Genomic DNA, 19255 nt, shown 5'->3' with positions numbered 1-19255 from the left:
AGTGACTAACCATGAAAGGTCATGAAGTGTGAAATAGTTGTGACTAATATATGCAACTGAAACATTTGACTAACCATGAGGGAACCTGAAATAACTTAGACACAAGATAAAAATTAAATGCTATTAAAGTTATCTAAACACGGAACACAGACTCTCTGCGTCCAAATTTGAAGAGTGAGAATGCAAGAGTGCTCTTTGGGAAACAGAAGTAAAAAAAAAAACTGTACTGGGCAGACATTAGAACAATGGTTCAGAACTTAAACAGGTGTGAGTGTGTTTAAGTTCACCGCTTAATCGGCTGACAAAGCCCATTTATTTTCCTGTCAAAAGCAGAAAGAGAAAGACCCTGATGATGATCTGGCAGTGACACCAGTGATGAGAGAGCAGAGAGCGCACAGTTATGCAAACGGCAGCAGGCTCGGCCCACGGTGCCGCTGTGGAGACTCACACGTTGCTGGGCCTCTTCCACTGCGTGCTGCGGTTGTTGTGGTTGACGTAGTACGTCCGGCCCAGGTTGTCCACCTTCTCCTCCCACCCGGGCGGCAGGGGGGGCGGCGGCTGCTGCTGCCGCTGGGAGCCGGAGTCCTGGGCGTCCGTCTCCTCCCAGCCCTGCTCGGGGAAAGACGGAAGGGTTGGCAGATCTCCGCCCCGCCATCGCTGACAGACGCGGTTACCACACAGGCCTCAGAAGTCAGGAACACTGACATTTCCCAGCATTTCATCTGCGGTGGTGACATTTCTTACAAGTGAAGCTCTCCACATCTAGCCAACCTCACTAGTCTATACATTTCTATGGCTGAAACACACACACATTTGCACAAACACACATACTATATACACACACACACACACACACACATACTATATCCATGCACATGCACGCACACACACAACACCACATCAGATGCACACGCCTGCTTTCCACATGAGTTTCCTCACAGAGGCACAGACAGAAGAGCGTCCCTCCAGAATAAAGGCAGCACATTTTTCCAGACGTGTCCGCTGGAGCACAGCTTACCTCCGCCTCGTCTCTCGCCTCACTGTTCTCCTCTTCTTGTCCACCGTTTTTAGGCAAGTAGGCCATTTTCAGCCGCAAGTACCCCTTCACCCGGGACTTGTGACTGAGAGGAAAAACAGACAAGCTCTGTCGGGATATCTGACTGCACACTGCACGCATCGCTCACTTGCATAGGAATACACGGCTGTTTTTCGTAAATCACAGAATATGAAACGTCACCACAGTAGTCTGACCTGCGGTTACAAACGGTATCCTACCAGCTGCGCACACAATGGACAAATTAACTGGCCAAATATAAATGTCTCCCAATGTAATTCAGACAATATCTTATATAACTGGAGTCCATCGACAACAGTTGTTCAGGCTTAGTTTAGTACTGACCTTCGAGGCCTGAGCAGGAAATCCTTAAACGTATACGGCCGTTCCATCGTGGGGTCCTCCGTCTAACAATTAAAGTGTCATTTAAAAATTTCCACAGAGGTGAAAAAACTGAGCAGAGGTCTTCCTATCACACACGGTTATGCACTCCAGACATTCAGAAAATGGGAGGGTATTACATCACTTCCACTGTCCCACATTCAACACAAGTTGTGTGTTCGGGGGCAGACATGCTTGTCATTACTTGCCTCCGTGCCAGCAGATCAATTAAAAATAATTGGAAAAATAATGCATACATACATACATGCGGAGAAATAATGGGAGCTTTCTACGGGCCATGGGGGAGCAGAGCGTCTGAAGGGAGCGCTGTTAGTCCAGCCATGGGACAGGACCGGACAGCGCTACGCAGTGTTTAAGAGGTGCCTCGCGTCGCCCAGCCCCATGAATATTTTAGCAGGCGGGCCGCACGAATATGAACAATGGCCGCCTCTGCCAGAGAGAGGGGCTGGCGTCACGAGCGCTTACGTAAGCGCAGATGGGGCTGGCTTCTGTTCGCCGCGCTGCGAGGAGAAGGTGCCGGAATCGCGGGGAAGCCAGCGTCTCGGGTTAGCCTCTCCTCAGCTGCCTGCCACCGCTGCAGGCGCCGGGCTTTTAAGATCAATCAATTATCCAGGCCTACGAGCGCGTAAAGCAGCAGTGAAGCGTGGAAAACTGAGAAAGTAGCAGAACTCCTTTTCCGCTATAGTCACTCTGGGAATTAACCTAAGCCCATCCTATAAATCCTCACTGCTAATCGACTGAAATTTGGTTGAAAGGTTGCCACCAAGAGTTACCTAAAATCTTCTATGACGAAGCAGGCCTATGCTTTTTACAAACCACATAGCAAATATGAATACCTGATTAGGCTTTCTGTAGCTGCTTGCAGAAATGTAGTTACGCTATGTTCTGTAACAACTGAGGTAATAAACACTTTGGGGAAATCCAATGATTTGGCTGGCCGGAAAAGTTTGTTTCAAATCATGCGGAATGCTTACTTTGGACCTATGAACAGCACATATATCAAACCTGGAGCCACTCTGTTATGACGTTCTACAAAGTTATTCCACACCGCACATTGGCTGCTGGCATAGACACGGTTTACAGGAGAGATGGTGGACTGCTTCCTTCACCTTTTGCAGAAAAATCCCTCCAACTTCACAAGTAATACAGACTTCAGATGCCTATATCCAACCACCGAGCGTGCAAACACCCCTCCTCTCAAAAACACACAAAAAGTTCTTCATACCAATTTAAGGGTCATTCTAACATAACAATCTTCCCAATCTAAAGAAATTGTCTATGGTCCAGACCCCGGTATTCTCAAGGACAGTTTGAGTACCGTCTCTTCATACACAAACTTATAGCCCTGTGCTGCCGTCAGCTACAGGGACAGCCCTTTAAGTTAGGCCCTTCTGTTTACATTCCTGACAGATTTCTTTCCACTCCTAACAGGGATCGAGTCTCCACTGCGCTCCGTTTAATTGCAGCAACAGGTTCCTCCATGTGACAAAGGCAGCCCTGCTCTGCACAGGCGGGAACAGCCCGCCTCCTTTCAAACAGCTTTCCAGACAAACGCAGCAAAAAAAATGACTCACCGGCAAATGGTTAAGAGGCACGTCGACCTGTCCCAAGAAGTCATCTCTGGTCTGAAAGAGAGGACAGGAGACGTGATTCAAACCTGGGGCGGCGACGCAGGGCAGGGCCTGGGCTCCATCACACAGAAAACGCGGCTCTGCGGTGCTGTGTAGCCCCGCTGTTAGAATGTGTGTGCAGCAGGTGGGGTGGGGGGGAGGGGGGGGGGGCGCTTCATTTTACAGGGGGAAAACCCAGGGCCCGGGACCCAGAGGCACACCACACGCACACCACAGTGAGGCGGGGGGGGGCAGGGGGTAGTGGGGGAGAACCCGGGAGCAGCAAATCACATCATCACCCAATCATTCCACTGCCCCCTGCTTTTCTGTGAGATTGACAGGTGACTGAGGGCACACCAGTCCAGTGCATTACCTGTCCCAGGTGGAAAAGCCCATTCTTGGAGCGTTCGTGGGCAATGTGAGCCTGTGTGTGGAACACAACTGATTTAGACAACAGGAGCAGCAGCTAGGTGGCCTAGGTGGTGTAGCCTCAGGGATGCCCAAGTCATGTTTAAAAAATTAGACCCTGGGATTCAATGCAAACCGCCAATTCTGTGTCTTAAATGTTATTCGATCAAAAATAAATAAATAAATAAATAAATAAATAAATCCAAATAAATCTAACATATTACAACAAATCAGTTTTTTGTGCCAGAGAACTCTGAAATCCCTTTTTAACTATTAAACGCTTCCTTAAGCCATAAGAAATACTTGCATACTTACCTTTTATTTAATTTAAAAGTGGGGAAAAAATAACATATGCTTTTGATGTAAAGTTCAAGATTTCTGAACATCTCTGAACAGCGTCGGGACTGAAGAGGCTGTCCCTCCTGCAATGATTACTCACTTGACAGACAGCCCAATAAACAGACTCATACTCATGCTGAGTCAGCTAGCTAGCAGAACTCTATGGAAAACAACACCGACTCTGACATCAGTGATAGTGAAAGCAGCCAAACTGGCAGTGTGATTACAGAGATTCATCCGTATGTGTACGAGCAAACATCAGCCGGTTCCAGTGAAGGGAGCGCTGCGGCTGCCTCTGGGGTAGGACCGGAAGAAAATGGCCGCTGCCCGGGTAGCTAGCTATCTAGGTTAGTAAGCTCAGCCAGTCTGGCATCGAGCCTTCTACCAAATTTCCAATGTCGAAAAAAGCAAACCGTGTTGTATAGCCCTTAGGGCAGGCAACTCTCAACCTACATGTGATGTACCCCCCATAAAGCAAGGGGTTAGATTCCTCACCACATAACTTTCTGTACTGCGATTCCATCTCCATCCTGCCCTCAACTCAACCATTCTGAATAAAGTGGGGGAAAAAACATAAGAAGGGCACACTGACTGCTCACTTTAAAAAAAGCTTGAGAGTAGTTTTTAAATGTTTTTTAATGTTAAACAGCTTGCTAGATAGCGACTTTAATTTCCCTCATCTGATAAAGTCATGTCATTGCATTTTGTAACCTTGGTGATGTTATTTTCCTGTACACCCTGTACTGACACAGCACAGTTGTAGCCAGCTAACTTAGCTAATTTAATCTGAGGGACAGTATACTTCTCTGCACAACTAATATTTGTTTACTTTTAAATAACTTTGACATTTGTGACATATGCATGCAGCAGCTTACACAGAAAGCCATGATTCTAGTCTGTGCCCATTGGAGCAGCTAGCACTGATAGTGACAAGCAAGCAATTAATTAATTAACGGTGTTAATACACCGATACAACGACCTGGTTTTCCATCACTGCCAACTGATGAAAAAACTACTCATGTAAATTACCTGGAGTATTCAAATGCATAAAACTCAGTTGGCAAATACAGGTAGCAACAGGCTACACACAGAAAAAAAAAACTAAATTCAACAATAATATCAAATTCAGGAAGGAATAGCCTACACTTCACTTTCCTGACTAGTCCTACAACTCTGAGGCAGTTTCTGCAAGACAGAAATATCCGCTCTACAAAAACACTACCACGAACACGGATAAAAACACACGCGTAAACAAAACTCTCGCCTGACCCCCAATGCTATTTCAACTGCAAGGCAGAGGAACAAGACCCTCTTCATTCTGTCAGCATAAATATTCATGAGCATCCCTGCCACTCTGTTCCAGCCCCGCCCACACTGACAAACTGCACACAGTGGAGAGGAAAACAACCAGCAAAAAGAGGGGGGGGAAAACAGCCTCTTCAGTTAAAAACAAATCTTAGGCTACATTACTGGAGGTTAAAAAGGGCCAAAAGGATGAATGAGGCTACCTTTACACTTGCGCTAGACAGTGCTGGACTTCATCTAGACATTCTGTAATCACACCCGACCACGCAAATACCATCAGAGCGGAGTGAATAGTAACCTCCCGTTAACCGCAGCGGCATTCATTGTTGGAAGGTTACAAATGAGTCACTGGCTCTGTAATCCAGTTTGACTTGAGAAGTCTGCGACTTCGCTCTCGCGGTATTACTATTTATTGACCGCAGGAAAGAACACCTTGAAAGAACACAGTTCCAGTGACAGACTGAGTCGTTTACAAATTTTTTTTTTCTTCGTAGTCTCAATAACGCTATTTCTTCTTACCGAAGGTTAAATGTCTGCTTACATAAGGGTGAAGTTTTTTAACAGGCTCTTTACGTAAGGGTCATGTTTTGAAGGTGCAGGAGTGAAAAGCGGTGAAATTGCAAAGGTCACTCTTGCCCTGGCACAAAAAGGGAACTGGGGTCTTATCGCCGTGTGTACACCTGAGCGCCAGGCGGGCGGCCAGTCGCGGCTCGGGCACACGCGGAGGCCCTGGCGCGCCGCGGGCCGAGGGGGAGACGCTTTCGCGGGGAACGGAAAGTTTTTTCCTGGAAGTGTCTCCTGTTCCAGCCTCATAATGAGCCTTTAATGAGACGGCTGCTTGTTAAAGGAAATACTTGCCGAGTCATCACACGGTCACGGCGGAGCCAGCAGCCGCTGCCCACCGCTAACGGTTAGCGCGGGGAGGCGGGGAGAGATGGACGCAGAGATAGGGAGGAGAAAAAGAAGGGGGGAAGAACGAGAGACCGGAGAGATAGGAGGCAGACGGGGGGATCAGAGGGAAGGCTCCGCTGGGGAAGGCCTGTTTTCTCAGCTGAGCGACAGGCAGCAACGTATACAGTAAGAGCCTGATTGGGCGGCATGAGCGGGCAGGGTAGGGTTACAATACCATGTGACCTCAGGACCAGTGAGCAGCCTGAAAAAGCTCCCACAACAATCCCCGCACATGCACAGGCACAAAAATAAGCCGGAGCCCCCGGCAAATATAGCCACTGGCTCTTTATGAATGGCAACTGCACTTACTCTGAACTAGGCCACAACCAGCGCATAGCTGCTCTCCCTCCGCCCCGCCACACACACAGCCGCCTTTTTTAAGGAAGGCTATTGCTAGAAGGCGCCAGGAAGAGGCCTGTTCTAAAGGACTTTGAGGAGATCTCCCAATATAACCGCCTGTGCTCACGAGCTCCCCTCTGCAGCGCTGCAGTCCCACACAACTCTGAAGCGAGCGCAGAAGACACCTCCAGCGCTTTTAATGAGAGTCTTTCAGAACTTTTGGGTCTCCGGGCCTGACATTTGGGTCTCCTGGGACCCTGGTGAAAGATCATGTTACGCATATGGTAGTGCACACAGATCACTCAGACCCTGCCAGTAAGCCACAGTAAACACACAGCCTTTCCCTCACAGCCTCAACCTGCAGAGGCAGACTTCCACCAGCTAAATCCCTCCGGATCCATTTGTTCTATTTTACCTGAGACTGGTGACCAATTTCAAATATTAGCTGCCACACTTCCTGTTGAACAGTGTACACAAAACAACACTTGAAGAGCCTTTCAAACAAAATCTGTCATTCTTGCCTCCTCCCCAAGCACAAAGAATGATGAATAAAATAGAGACGACATGCGACACAAAATAAAAGTTTTTGGTGTCCAGTTCCTCCACCATTAATTATTTTTGAAGAAATTCTTAATGTCTTCACTCAGGCATTGAATCAACTGCAGTTATTAGAGCAGCAAGTCACATGCACAGCTCAAAATGACAACGTAAGTTCAAGCAGAGGAGTAAGCACTTCTCATGTAATGTGATAAATATGAGCGCTGAAACGTTAGCTACGTTCCAATGACAAAATTACTGGACAGTATTTTGAAGAGGCCTTAAAGCACAAGTCACCACTTCTTTTAAAGTCTCATAGTCCCATAGTGTCCATTGGTACTTTAACCAAATGACCTGTTTGATAAGCGTGTTGATATTAATCGCTTGGCAGTATATTTCTGTATGAACAAGGCCAATTTTACACACATGAACACACCAATCTACATTTCCTATGATACAGATTTCACGTTCGATGGGCCTCATTTACGAAACGTGTACATTAGATCGTAAACTGCGTATAACAATGTTTCCAAGAACATTCTGGCATTAATCTTTTTTTCTTATCATGGCTGTTTCCTTATGCAAATCACATGAACAGGATTTGCACAAATTTGCTACAGTCAACATTCATCATCTCATACACCTGGGATATGCACAAAAACAAAGGTCTGCACATGTGTCATGAATCTTACATTGTTTTTTTAAAGAACATTTTTAAGAACAAAAGTGAGAATAATTTAAGAAAAGTTTTGTGAATGAGGTCAATTGTGAGGTTTTTCTTGATTCTCCAGCTCAATGTGAAAAACAGACTACAATCTCCAAATGGGGACAAAGTGGCATCTCATCAATAAACAATATCACAATAAACAGTGTCACTTCCAGTGTTAGAAAGTACTCATGGCAATTATAAATGTTGTGCAACGTTTTTGTGCAGAGAAACCAAGGATAACATCTTCAACAAATAAACCTGTCACATTTCTAGCTGGCAGCTCTTTCAAAAAAGGTGGAGGTTTGGAAGGTGAGGTGTTTCCATCATTTTAAAAGTCTGCCGAGAAAAAATGAACATTTTAAAATGTATTTACTGTATTACCTGTTTTTCACTTGAATGAATACTACAGATGACCCAGATTTCCTGGTCAACTAAAAGATTTTACATCAGAGCAAAAAGAGCATTTACAATTTAATTAAATGTAATCAAAATTAAATTTTAAGTGTCAATATGATGTGAAATTCGTCTGCTATTTTATTCATGTCAGGTTTTCACTGGTAACTACTCAACTGTTTTATTCGTTCAGATATTCACCTCCTATTAATAGTTACAGATCATTAGTGCTGTGGAATCTTCTTAAATGTAAACTTATCCATCTTTGGAAAAACCATATGCTATTCTCTGTCTTTGCAAGATGTCTGTTAGTTTTATAAAATAACAAACCATGTCTCGTCTTTCTTTAGCTATGTCCACTATATATATCCATATATTCTTTTTAATGCATGGGTGGTCTCCATAACTTCAAATACTATAGTTCACACACCATGACATGCAAACTACAAATTAATGCAAACTGTACATCAATCTGAGTTCATAGTCACACTCTTGAACACAAACATTTGAGTGAATGTGCACATAATTTTGTAGTGAAGGGACCCAATATCGGCTTAAATTTTAACTGACCGTCTGTTCAGGTAACAAAAAAAGATCCCCATATTAGGTTTTTTGCCGGATCCAAACAACAGCCTCCTGTATCACAACTATTTGCTATGGCCTTTCAAAATACTGATATCTGATAGCTTGTTAAATTTATTTTATGATTTTGAAGGCAGTGAAAACTTAGATCTTAATCCCCATCTGCTCTCCTGCTATGAGTCACTGACACTGACCAGTGCCAAAGGAAACGTGCGGTCTTCAGAACCAACGGCAAACAACCTCTGAAAACGCAACCAACGGCCCAATATTCAATCAGTCTTCCCTACCGGAATTATAGATCATTTTACAGGGCGAACTGATGATTTTCCTTCAACAAATTTCTGCTGAATGAAAATCCATCTATGTATGCAAAAGTTCAAATGCCTGCGGTGTTGAAATAAAAAAATAAAGACACGGTGTCTCAGATTCCTGGTGTGCTCACTTCCCAGAATGTGGCTGTCCCTCCTCGCCCCCACCACCTGCCTACGCTTCCAAACCCCCACGGCATTTTTATCCGACGCTTCATTATTAACCTGCTCAATCATTAACCGGCTAGTAATAGTAGCGAAAAGAAACTGTTTACAGCACTTTCACTCAGCATCGCACTGCTAACGTGCTAATAAGCTTTGTAAAGGCAGACGCAGTTAAAGGCAGACACTGTTGCTGGTATCTGTATTTCCCTGGCTCTGGCTCTGTGCTGGTATTTCACTCTTTACCTGAGGGCTAATGACGGTTGGCCTGCACTCCACATCCTGTTGGGTCACACTGGGATCTCCTCCTTGGGTGAAATAGATCTTAAACTGAGGTTGCCTTGTGTTCTGCTCCTTCCTGATTTTGAAAGTGCAGCCTTGAGCAGCGTCTTCCACACTCCTGCCCTGGTCCTCCACGTCGGAGGTCTCGCCCTCGGCCCCCTGGGGGTTGGCGGCGGGGCCGGGGTGCGGGGGCGTCCCGAGAGGCTGCAGGGGCTGGGAGGCGCTCCTCTCCAGCCGGATGCGCGGGTAGCGCAGCACGCGCTCCCCCTTGGTGCCCGTGAAGCCCATGTCGGCGCCCTCCCTCGAGGGGCCGTCGGGGTACCTGGCCTGGTCGGGCTGAAGCTGCAGGACCAGCCGCTGTGCGCCGGGACCCCCGTTCTGCTGGACGGACCAGCGGCGCGGGCCGCTCTGCCCGTTGGAGCCGTACGGCCGGATGCTGAACTGCGGGAGCTCCGAGCCATCGGACGGGCTCCTCTGGATGCAGAAGCCCCCGATGTTGATCCCGGGAGGGCCGCCGTTAGCTGCGCCCGGGCGGCTGCGTTCGCTCTGCTCTTCCTGGGGACTGGCGCAGAGAACCCTGTAGCTGCTCAGAGCGGGTTCCGCTCCAGCGTTCCCCGACGGCTCCGCCCTGCCCCTGCGGAAGTCGGGGGGCGCGGGGTACTGCCTGCTGGGCTCGGTGTAGGGCGGAGCGGGCCCCAGAGGGTGTTCCGGGGGGTAGCCCGGGGGCGCCCCCTCGTCCCCGGGTCCGGCGGCGCGCTGCAGGGAGATCTGCATGGAGGAGCTCTTGGTGGGCCGCGGCTCCACCTGGTTGAGGAGCTGGGGGATGAACATGGAGGAGCTGCGCTTGAGGGAGGCGTCCCGGGGCAGCGCGCCCCGCGGCTCGCAGAAGGGGGGCAGGCCGCGCTGGCGCGGCTGCATGTGGAATGTCATGGCCACGTCGTCTTCCGCCGCCCCCTCCAGCTCCTCGATCTCGGGGGCCGTGTTGCTGCGGCCGGAGCCAAAGTAGAGCCGGAGCCGGTGAGCCATTTTCCAGTCCCTCTCTCTCTCTCTCGCTCGCTCGCTCTAACTCCGTCGGACTGATCCTGTTTCGATCCTTCTCCCTCCGTCCCTCCTTTCCCACTCCCTCTCTCTTTCCCCCGTCCCTCCCTCGGCGAACGGAGCGAAGGAAAAGAGGAACTCACACCACAATAACAAGTGAGGCACTGCCAGGGAGCTGAAAAGTGCAAGCTGCAAACTCCAGAGCGAGAGCGGGAGCGAGCGGGAGAGAGAGCGGGGGAAACAGGGGGAAACAGAACAGGGATCCCATCTGCCAAACTGTTAGCACTGCAGACCGATAGCGACAGACAGCAGAAATAGCCCAAGTGACAAGCAGCATTCCAGGCATGATTGGATAAGGGCACCCGGCACTCCTGCACACCGAGGTGAGGGTAGGGTGGCGGTGGTCATGTGACATGCGAGAGAGAGCGAGAGAGCGAGGGAGGGAGAGGGAGAGGGACAGAACCTCTCCCCGTTTTAAACGGAGCCAGCCTGAAACGGCAGCCTCTCAGCTGCTCCTTATCCATCAGGAGGACGAGGCCCCACAGGAGGGAGGAGGCTGGCCGCGCTGAGTCAGGCGGCCGTAAATCTCCACGCACATCCTACGCGCCACGCCGTTCCCACCGCCACACTTCCACACGCGGCGGGGGAGGGTGCTTAAAATGCCACCCCCCTTTACACCGAGGGTGGCGAGAGGGGAACTTTACCAACGCTTGTCACTGTGCAGCTCGCCAACATACTGAAGAATACACCTTCCTCATTACTCACATGCACCGAACTTGTTGCTCACATTTATCAGAATTATCATTGGAAAAAATAAGTGTCACTGGAAAAAAAAAAAAATGTTTTTAATTCTTATCAAGAGCCCGACCTGTGAACACACACCTAGCAGGGAAAGCTCAGGTACATTTAAATCCCGAATTACAAGCTGGCTACAATGCCTACCTTCAAGAAATGCAAAGTGAAGTAAAGCTGAACATACAAATTCAATGAAAATGAGATATTCTTGCCCAGAGAAGCTGCTGAACACAGTAAGACAGAAGAACAGCGAACAGAAAATGAATGCAAACTACTTTCATAAACTCCAGCATTTCTAAGTGCATATACTGCACACGCTCAGAGACTAACTCTGAGGCCGATGCAGAGTGAATTACCGAGCCTGCAATAATGTGGCCTTTGAGAGCTCCCGCCATAGTGGGCGCTTTGTACTGGCGGCTCCAGCAGCTGAGCCCTCTCTCCCCCAGTGTGTCAGACCGGCTCTGAGAAATAGAACAGAGTGGGGCGATGACAGCCCAACGTCTTATGGCGCAACACAAAAAGGTCATATTGAAGGAATGCGCCTGATCCTGGGGACGGAGCTCCGAGAGGGTTTTTGTTTTCGGGGCGCGCTAACGCTAAGGACCGGCGGGCCGGGGCAGAAAGGGAGCGTTGCGTCAGCACTGTGACCGAATGTGATGTTCCGAATTTGAGACATTTTGCACGGATGAAATGTGCACCTGCGCACAGCGCTGCATTAGGGGCAGGACCGGCTGATGCAAACGCGTCTGTCACCCTTCTCAAAATGCCGATTTGTCATACATTAGCTGCTTTAGAGTGTCATTTCATTTAATTTAATGTCTATACACAGTACTTCTTGGTAAAATTCTGATGAGTATGACGAAAATGAACAAATCACAGAATTATACATATCAGAAAGTAGTGCAAAATTGCAGCGCCAGATGGTTAACCCAGGTCTTAAATGTTCTTGTATGGAGCCAAAATTGCATTGGTACTATAAACAAAATTGCATACTAGATAATATGCTCATTTAAAAGTTTTTCCAGTGAGGCAACAGGGAAAAAAATCTGAATTACTCATGAGTATGCAAATCATAATACATTTTCTCATACATCCTGCTCTGAGAGGTCAAGGTACTGTATCATCTTCAGCATTTCTAATCTCCACTTTGTTTCTTAAATCATCTGTGCAGATGTCTTCAATGATTTGAAATTGGATTCTCAAACCTCTAAAATTTGTGGTACAGTAGCATATGGGGAAATGTTCAGAATTGTTGTCTGGGGGCCAGTAAGATAACCTTTAACAGAACTTTTGTTCTGTTAAACATAAGCATATTTTTTAATAGCTATAATTTACATCTCCATGAGGGGGTTCTCAAAAAAAAAACAAGAATCTCATTAGCTTTGGTCTGCTGCCCACCCCCCAATGAAAAACTTTATTTGTTCATTGAAATGTTCCCACCACAGCCTTTTAAATAAAGATGCACCCCCTGACTTTGTACCGTGGGCTTGTGTGGTCTAAACGGTAAAGAGAAGCAGTGCTGCTGCTGCTATAAGTAGCTCAAGTACTCAAAAGTACACTAAACATCATTATGACACAGTTACACAGTCAGAAAGTTAAGAGGCTTCTGTTGTTTCTTAAAATGAAAAATTGTTCATTATATGAAAGGGGGTTCAGCTGGAATTTATGAGGCATGACATCAACAAATCCAGTGCTCATAACTTATATTACACCCAAGCACAAACAGAATAGAGAACAATTGGCTATTCTAAGTGTGTGCCAACCAACAGTAGGTCAATTGTTTCCATGTACAAACACGTCTCTTATTCAATCCGTAGATTTCACACAATAATGCTATTAGGCTACATTAACAATTATATATCAGCATCCAATGCATATTATATTGTGATGTTATGCTGAACATTTTAACAGCAGTCTAAACAAAAGCTTGCATTTTGCAAAGCCATGAATTTTACTTTAAGAAGACTGAGAATCAAAACTACTAGAAATTAGTATCCAGATACTAAATACAAATTACTGAGAGAAAGAGTGGATCTCCATTTTTCAATACAGACAACAATCATGCAAAGTGAATATGATTAAAAAGAAATATCACTGTAATGGCTTTGAGCTTTAAGATTTCTTGTAATACTTATAATGTAGCGTGAAGGATTTTATGTGAGCTTCAGATATTATTCTTTAGTGCAACAATAAAATAAATGTTTTTGTTGAGGAAACTCTGGGAAGTTTACAAGGACAATAGCATTGTTTAGAAACATTTGGTATGCATTCATTATCATCAGTGTGCCATAAACCACCATAAGCAAACTTCGACCAATAAGATTTCTCAGATATGTTTACCAAAGTAAAAAAACATGTGTGACAGAGACAATTTTAAACCACTTGGGACTGTATTTTACTACATGGTTCTTCATTCATAAAAAATATCACACATGATTCAATTTGAAGAAAATAAATTATGGCATCTGAGGAGAACTGGGTGTATTTCTGTGATAAATTAAATTGCCCTTTTTTTTTTTTTACTCGACAACCAACAATTTAACGCGCACATACCACTTACCAGTCTGTTTTCATCAAACACCTCAAAGAGCAGTCTGTGGTTCTGTGGATAAACCTGAAATTGAAGGACAGTAGATATCAAAGTTCACTATACATTTACAAAAATGAGTACAATGAATGGAAATAATACATTTAGTACATGCATTATCAGAGGTCTCAATATGTAACAAATTCCTTGAACAAAAACAATTTTCTTCATTTATTTCAGATTATAATATAGAATGTAGATTCCATATCTTTTCTAAGATTCCAAAATGTTATGACAAAATATTCTGTCCTAAATATTCTGTTGAACATTAACCTCAATGAGGTCACACTGCAACACAGTAGCTGTACAAGAATCTTGTTATCCTCCATAAATAGCAGGATTAAATGGCATATGGGCGAAAAGGCTAATAAAACTAGCGAGATGTTTGCAAGTGATTACACTGGCGGGGAAGAGACACGCCCTTTAACATTTCACTGCTGCAGTGTTTAACAGTGCTGGGAAGGATGGAGGGGCTTAGTCAATTCCACCATTACATTTTGTTGGGAAATGTTCACCAGTTCTTACTGTAAACATACAAGGAAGCACAATTTACAAAATAATTACAATGCCTAAAACTGTGTACAAGTCATATAATCCATAATGAGAGTTAATTAACCGATGATCACACCCTCTTTCACTGAGCTCAATAAACACAATGGCAGTACGGTCTTGCTATTTTAGCAATCATCATGTTGCTAACTTACAGTTCAGCTAACGTGAAATGCATTATATATGTAATGACACTTATGCATATGTTTACATGTATAAAGATAAGTGTTGCAAGCATGCAGATATGACTTATAAACATATTACAAACACTTCTTAAGGTCATCTGATTTCAATTATTTTCAAACTGAAGTTAATCACTTCATTTGCATACCAAGTTAAATTTCCACCAATGTTCAATAACCAGATGGCAAGAAGGATATACTTCAGCAATAATCTGGACTTACTCAAAGTTATATTCACTATTTACCTAGGCCAGCAAGCCTGTCTCCCTGTTATGTTCAGATTATTATTGAAATGAGAGAGCCAAGTGGGAAAAATCAGAATACACAGACATTTTCCACAAAAGGCTTCCTTGGTTACAAAAAGCATACTGTATTTAGTATTTTTTCCTCTCTTAATAGTTTCATCCAGTATTTAGAAGCACGGAATGCAACATTTAAACAGATAAGTATCAGTTCATTTGTACACTTTCGTATGTGAGACATTACAAAGCAGCTTTTCACAATCACACAGTTTTAATGTGAAAAGTGCACAGGAAACAGGTTCATTTAACACGGAAACCTTGGGTCATAGTGAGACGCGCAAGTGAGAAAAAAGATGACAAATGTGTTGAAATATTAACTATATTAACCTGTGTTCTCAAACCATTTAAAGTTTGCCATCGCATTCAAATGCATGACCCAATGTGAGCTCAAATATCTTTGTTAATTTAACTTGCTTTCTCACAGATTGGTACTGAGCCACACTTCACCTACACCTAATATTGAAAATATAACAAATATACATGTACTCACTCTGAAATAGAATTCTTCATTCCATTTTGGATTCAGAGTCTGAAAAAGGGAATAAAAAAACTGCATTATTGATGCAATGACATAGGATGAAAGATACAGTATATTTGTTTCCTCTTTAACTGAATGTGGTGTTATTAATATTGACCACTATTATAACCATTCACAAAGGGAAAAGGAATAGATGTGAATACACCCACTGCCTTTGGCAGAACACTTACGCATTCACTTACTTACTGAGCCCCATCAGAGAATATTGATTGACATATCTTCTTACCTACTGTGCCTCAGTTATGTATAGGGTAGACAAATATGAACACGCACACACAGACTTCCAATATCAGTCTGAGAAACATGAGCAATGCTCAATTAAATTAGCACAGGTTGTTAAAGCAGAATCTCACCACAATGTATGGGAGAAACTACTTCAACAAGCTAGCCTCTTAAGGAGAGAAGGAGGCTAGTTTCAGTCTTCCTGTTGATTGAACTGAAGCTGTGAGGACGATATTCTGTTTGACAGCTATATGCCTGCAACGCTACAGTTGCTTTATGAACTGGCACAGAAGTGCACACATTAAGCTTGTTAATTTGTCTTCATCTGCCCATTGGAGATCGCCTGACTATCTAATACATACATGTTGTTTAATTCACAGAAGCCCGCTCAGTACTCCCACAAAGGACACCTCATTTACAGTTATAAGGCCAATAGAAAACCCGTCATTTTACACAACTATAACATTTCAGTATGGCATGTGACAGTATGAGCTGTCCGAAACTGCTGAGTGCACAGTTATCTAGTCTGCTCAGTGCTGCCACCTGTCTTCACTACCATTTCGTCACAGAAACAGCTACTTCCTGCCGTCCTGCTATATGGAAAGAGGGAGAAGAGAGACTGAAAACAGGTGAAGTGGAGAGAAAGAGCACAACAGGTAGACTATTTAGTAGGCTAGACCTATTGCTATGGCAACTTTTGAAAAGATGCAAAAAGAAGTCTGCTCTGTGTAAGCGTTGCGAGTAGTCTAATAAAACCTCAAGCCAAAGATCTACATCATTAAGAGGCACTGAAAACACTGTATACAGAAAATGGTTTGTGGTGAACAAGCTGCTCGCCACAAGGCATAGGCCTAGAGGTTACTAAAGAGACGGTCTACTGTGACACTGTACAGTGCTGTAATAGTGGTTTCTCTTTTCATCTGTTTTATGTACTTCTGAGTCTGTCTGTTAAACGCACCTATTTGTGCCTGAACAGAACAAACGTTTTCAAATTCATAATAATTCAGTATATAGTCAATTTTCTGCAGTTAGTGGCAGAGGATTTCTTGGAGTCTGGAACAGTATCCAGACAGACATGGGAACTGAGCACAAGCAGCAATGGATGAGGTTGTCATGACGAAAGCACTGTATGGAAACACTGGGGACCCTTTCAGAGGTGTCAAGCTGGGAAACCCAACTGTAAGACTGACGGCCAATTGGCCCATCAGCTCAGCTGAACTGAAACGCTCCTCCAACCAACGAGCAGTGCAGACGCAGACAACCGGAGCACGGGCCCCTAACCTGAATACAGATGACAGATGAATACAGTGCTGTTCAGCGGTTTCTGAGGAATTTTCCTTGTTCACTAATGCCAATGTACGCAGCACAAAAGCCAAGTGTCAGTCCGAGCTTTCTTTCAGCTCTTTCACGCCTAAACCATAGGAAACTTTGCAGTTCCTCATCACCAGAGGGAGAATTTCCATTAATGTCATTTTCAGGTTTTCTCAGTAAAATGAACCTGATTTTTCAGCGAGAGAACATTGCTTAGTAAATGTGAATAACCTGTACAACCAACCATAATTTATTATACTGTAAACAAAGGCAGACGTCCAGACCATACACCAAATACCTTGGCTTGCAATGGCTGGAGCCAAGCACAGATTCAGCAGCATTACCCACCATTTAGCTATGCTACCCTGCACCACATCATTAACAGACTGTAAGGAAACCACGGAAACCAATCCATCAGCACAAATGAGACAATGAACATCCCAATGACACTGCATCCCAATACTGAAACCCAAGTGGTTCCAAGTTAGCCTATGTCTGATTACTCTGTATCCATGGTTGTTGTATTTTTTTAAAATTCCATACAGCTCTTCTGAGTGTAATCCTTAAACTTTTTTTTCTCCCTTATGTAGCCAATGTGTAGCCCATTAGTTAATCATTTGATTATCACACAAAGAAGAAACCCATGGACAAATGATTGTTCAGGTGAGCAGACCATTAAATGGTTAAGCTGTGCCTTAAACACTAATGGCTTCACAAACTGTCTAAAATACTGAAAACTTATATATTATATGAGTATTATATTAGTAGCAATTATTTCTTAACATCATTTTCTTAACATCAATTATTCAAACACGATATACAGGAAGTTGCAGTGGAAATAATTAATATTATCTAGAATAAATCTATATCTGCTCTAAATACATGTATATACCATATACAAATACCATTCACACCACAATAAGGATTGAAAACAATAAACCAATATATTAAATATGGGTCAAATTATCCTTTAACAATTACAGTAAACAGAACAGGATACCTCTAGCCATTTTGTTCTTGTTGGGCATACTATTGAGTCCATGCAATGACTTCTAACACACTTTATATATTTGGATTTCTCTGCTTTCCACATATATAACTACAATGACTACCACCTACATGAAGGAATGTAAGAAAACAGGTATTAAATTGGCACAATTTTGGTAACAGTAGTTTGGTACAGAGAAAGATTTTAGGCTGCGTTTTTATAGTCATACACTAGATCTGGCTACATGCTTTGTATATGTGAGTAGATTCACTTTTTTGTTTGGATAAAACAGTTCTCCAGTAGGCATAAACTGCCTCAGAAATACTAGGCTACATACTGTCAGTGATACTAAATATTATCCAGACTACAAAACATTATCCCTTTCCTGTGAGATGGCTCCCTCTTGTGAATGTGTCTCCACTTTGAGAAGTAGTTCAGCCATTTTGCTGATATTTAGGGGTAAGCAAATCACTGACATTGACTGTGAAGAACTCAATGTAAGCTGTTAAGAACTGTTGTTGAGTCGACAGCACTGGTAAACAGACTGATTTTAATAGATCCATTTGGCCATGTAAAGAATTGTTCTTAGCTGAGGTATCGCCCACTTCAGAAGATCTTACCTTTTTAATGGTTTTCGTCTGGGCTAAGCCCAGTTCTCGGTTTTCGTCTGCAACGTAGAGGGAGAGTTTGACATAGGGATCACTGTGGACAAAAACAAAATGACAACACTGAATTGAAAAAAGAAAAGCAAGTTAATGACACAGACCTAACCAATGATCTGCAGCGTTACCCCACCCACTGGCTTTAATAACAGCTGATGACAGCTCTACCTGACCTACAGCAGCTTTTAATGGTATGTGAATGGCAGGGAGATCTAATCTGGTCAAGAATAAAGGAACAACACACAGCAAGGCAGCACTCATCAGAAAGAGACACTCCACAGTATAGGCAGATCAGACCCCCAAGTGCGATTGCTGACTTCAGTTACCATAACATCAAGTGGCTGACAGTGCACAAAAAAACAGTGTCTGTCACCATAAAAAAACCCGTCCAGATCAGACGTGAAATTCAAGCTAAGGAATGGATATCACAAGAAAACTGCTTACTGTAGTGCATTGTCCCAGATACTGACAGAGTGCTGCACTGCTTATTGAGGGAAATGAGGGCTAAAAATAGAAGAGTCAAGAGTAAACCCGCTCGCTCTTTAAATATAGACTTTTTATTTTTAAGCATGAAAAATGCTCCTAAGGATTTGTCTTTGTGTTAATGGGGTTTCTGCAGCTGCACTGAGACTCTCTCTTCCTGGAGGAATTGCTGGTGCCCCCATCTTAATCACCCCGAGGGAAGGAGAGGCTGAAGATG

At 44.2% G+C, this 19255-nt stretch overlaps 1 protein-coding gene across 11 annotated transcripts in view; it reads right to left on the bottom strand.

Annotated features, from left to right (window-relative positions):
• nedd4l (NEDD4 like E3 ubiquitin protein ligase) overlaps window positions 1-19255 on the bottom strand; it is a 64708-nt gene that overhangs the window by 27410 nt on the left and 18043 nt on the right. For 4 of the 11 annotated variants that reach the window (XM_035390295.1, XM_035390296.1, XM_035390298.1 and 1 more), the window contains exons 1-6: window positions 9346-12491; window positions 3440-3490; window positions 3031-3081; window positions 1400-1461; window positions 1019-1121; window positions 449-609 (exon numbers count right to left, since the gene is read on the bottom strand). In XM_035390295.1, coding sequence (XP_035246186.1) covers window positions 449-609; window positions 1019-1121; window positions 1400-1461; window positions 3031-3081; window positions 3440-3490; window positions 9346-10407 — 1490 coding nt within the window. In that variant the 5' untranslated portion in view covers window positions 10408-12491. Of the gene's footprint in view, window positions 1-448; window positions 610-1018; window positions 1122-1399; window positions 1462-3030; window positions 3082-3439; window positions 3491-9345; window positions 12492-13774; window positions 13829-15324; window positions 15364-18513; window positions 18596-19255 lie in introns of those variants that run through there. The other 7 variants (XM_035390303.1, XM_035390305.1, XM_035390306.1 and 4 more) reach the window with 4 other exon arrangements.

This window comes from Anguilla anguilla, chromosome 14 (assembly GCF_013347855.1).
Source record: "Anguilla anguilla isolate fAngAng1 chromosome 14, fAngAng1.pri, whole genome shotgun sequence".
NCBI classification, from domain to species: domain Eukaryota; kingdom Metazoa; phylum Chordata; class Actinopteri; order Anguilliformes; family Anguillidae; genus Anguilla; species Anguilla anguilla.
Note: the sequence above shows the minus strand (reverse complement) of the source record. Positions and strands in the feature narration are given on the sequence as shown.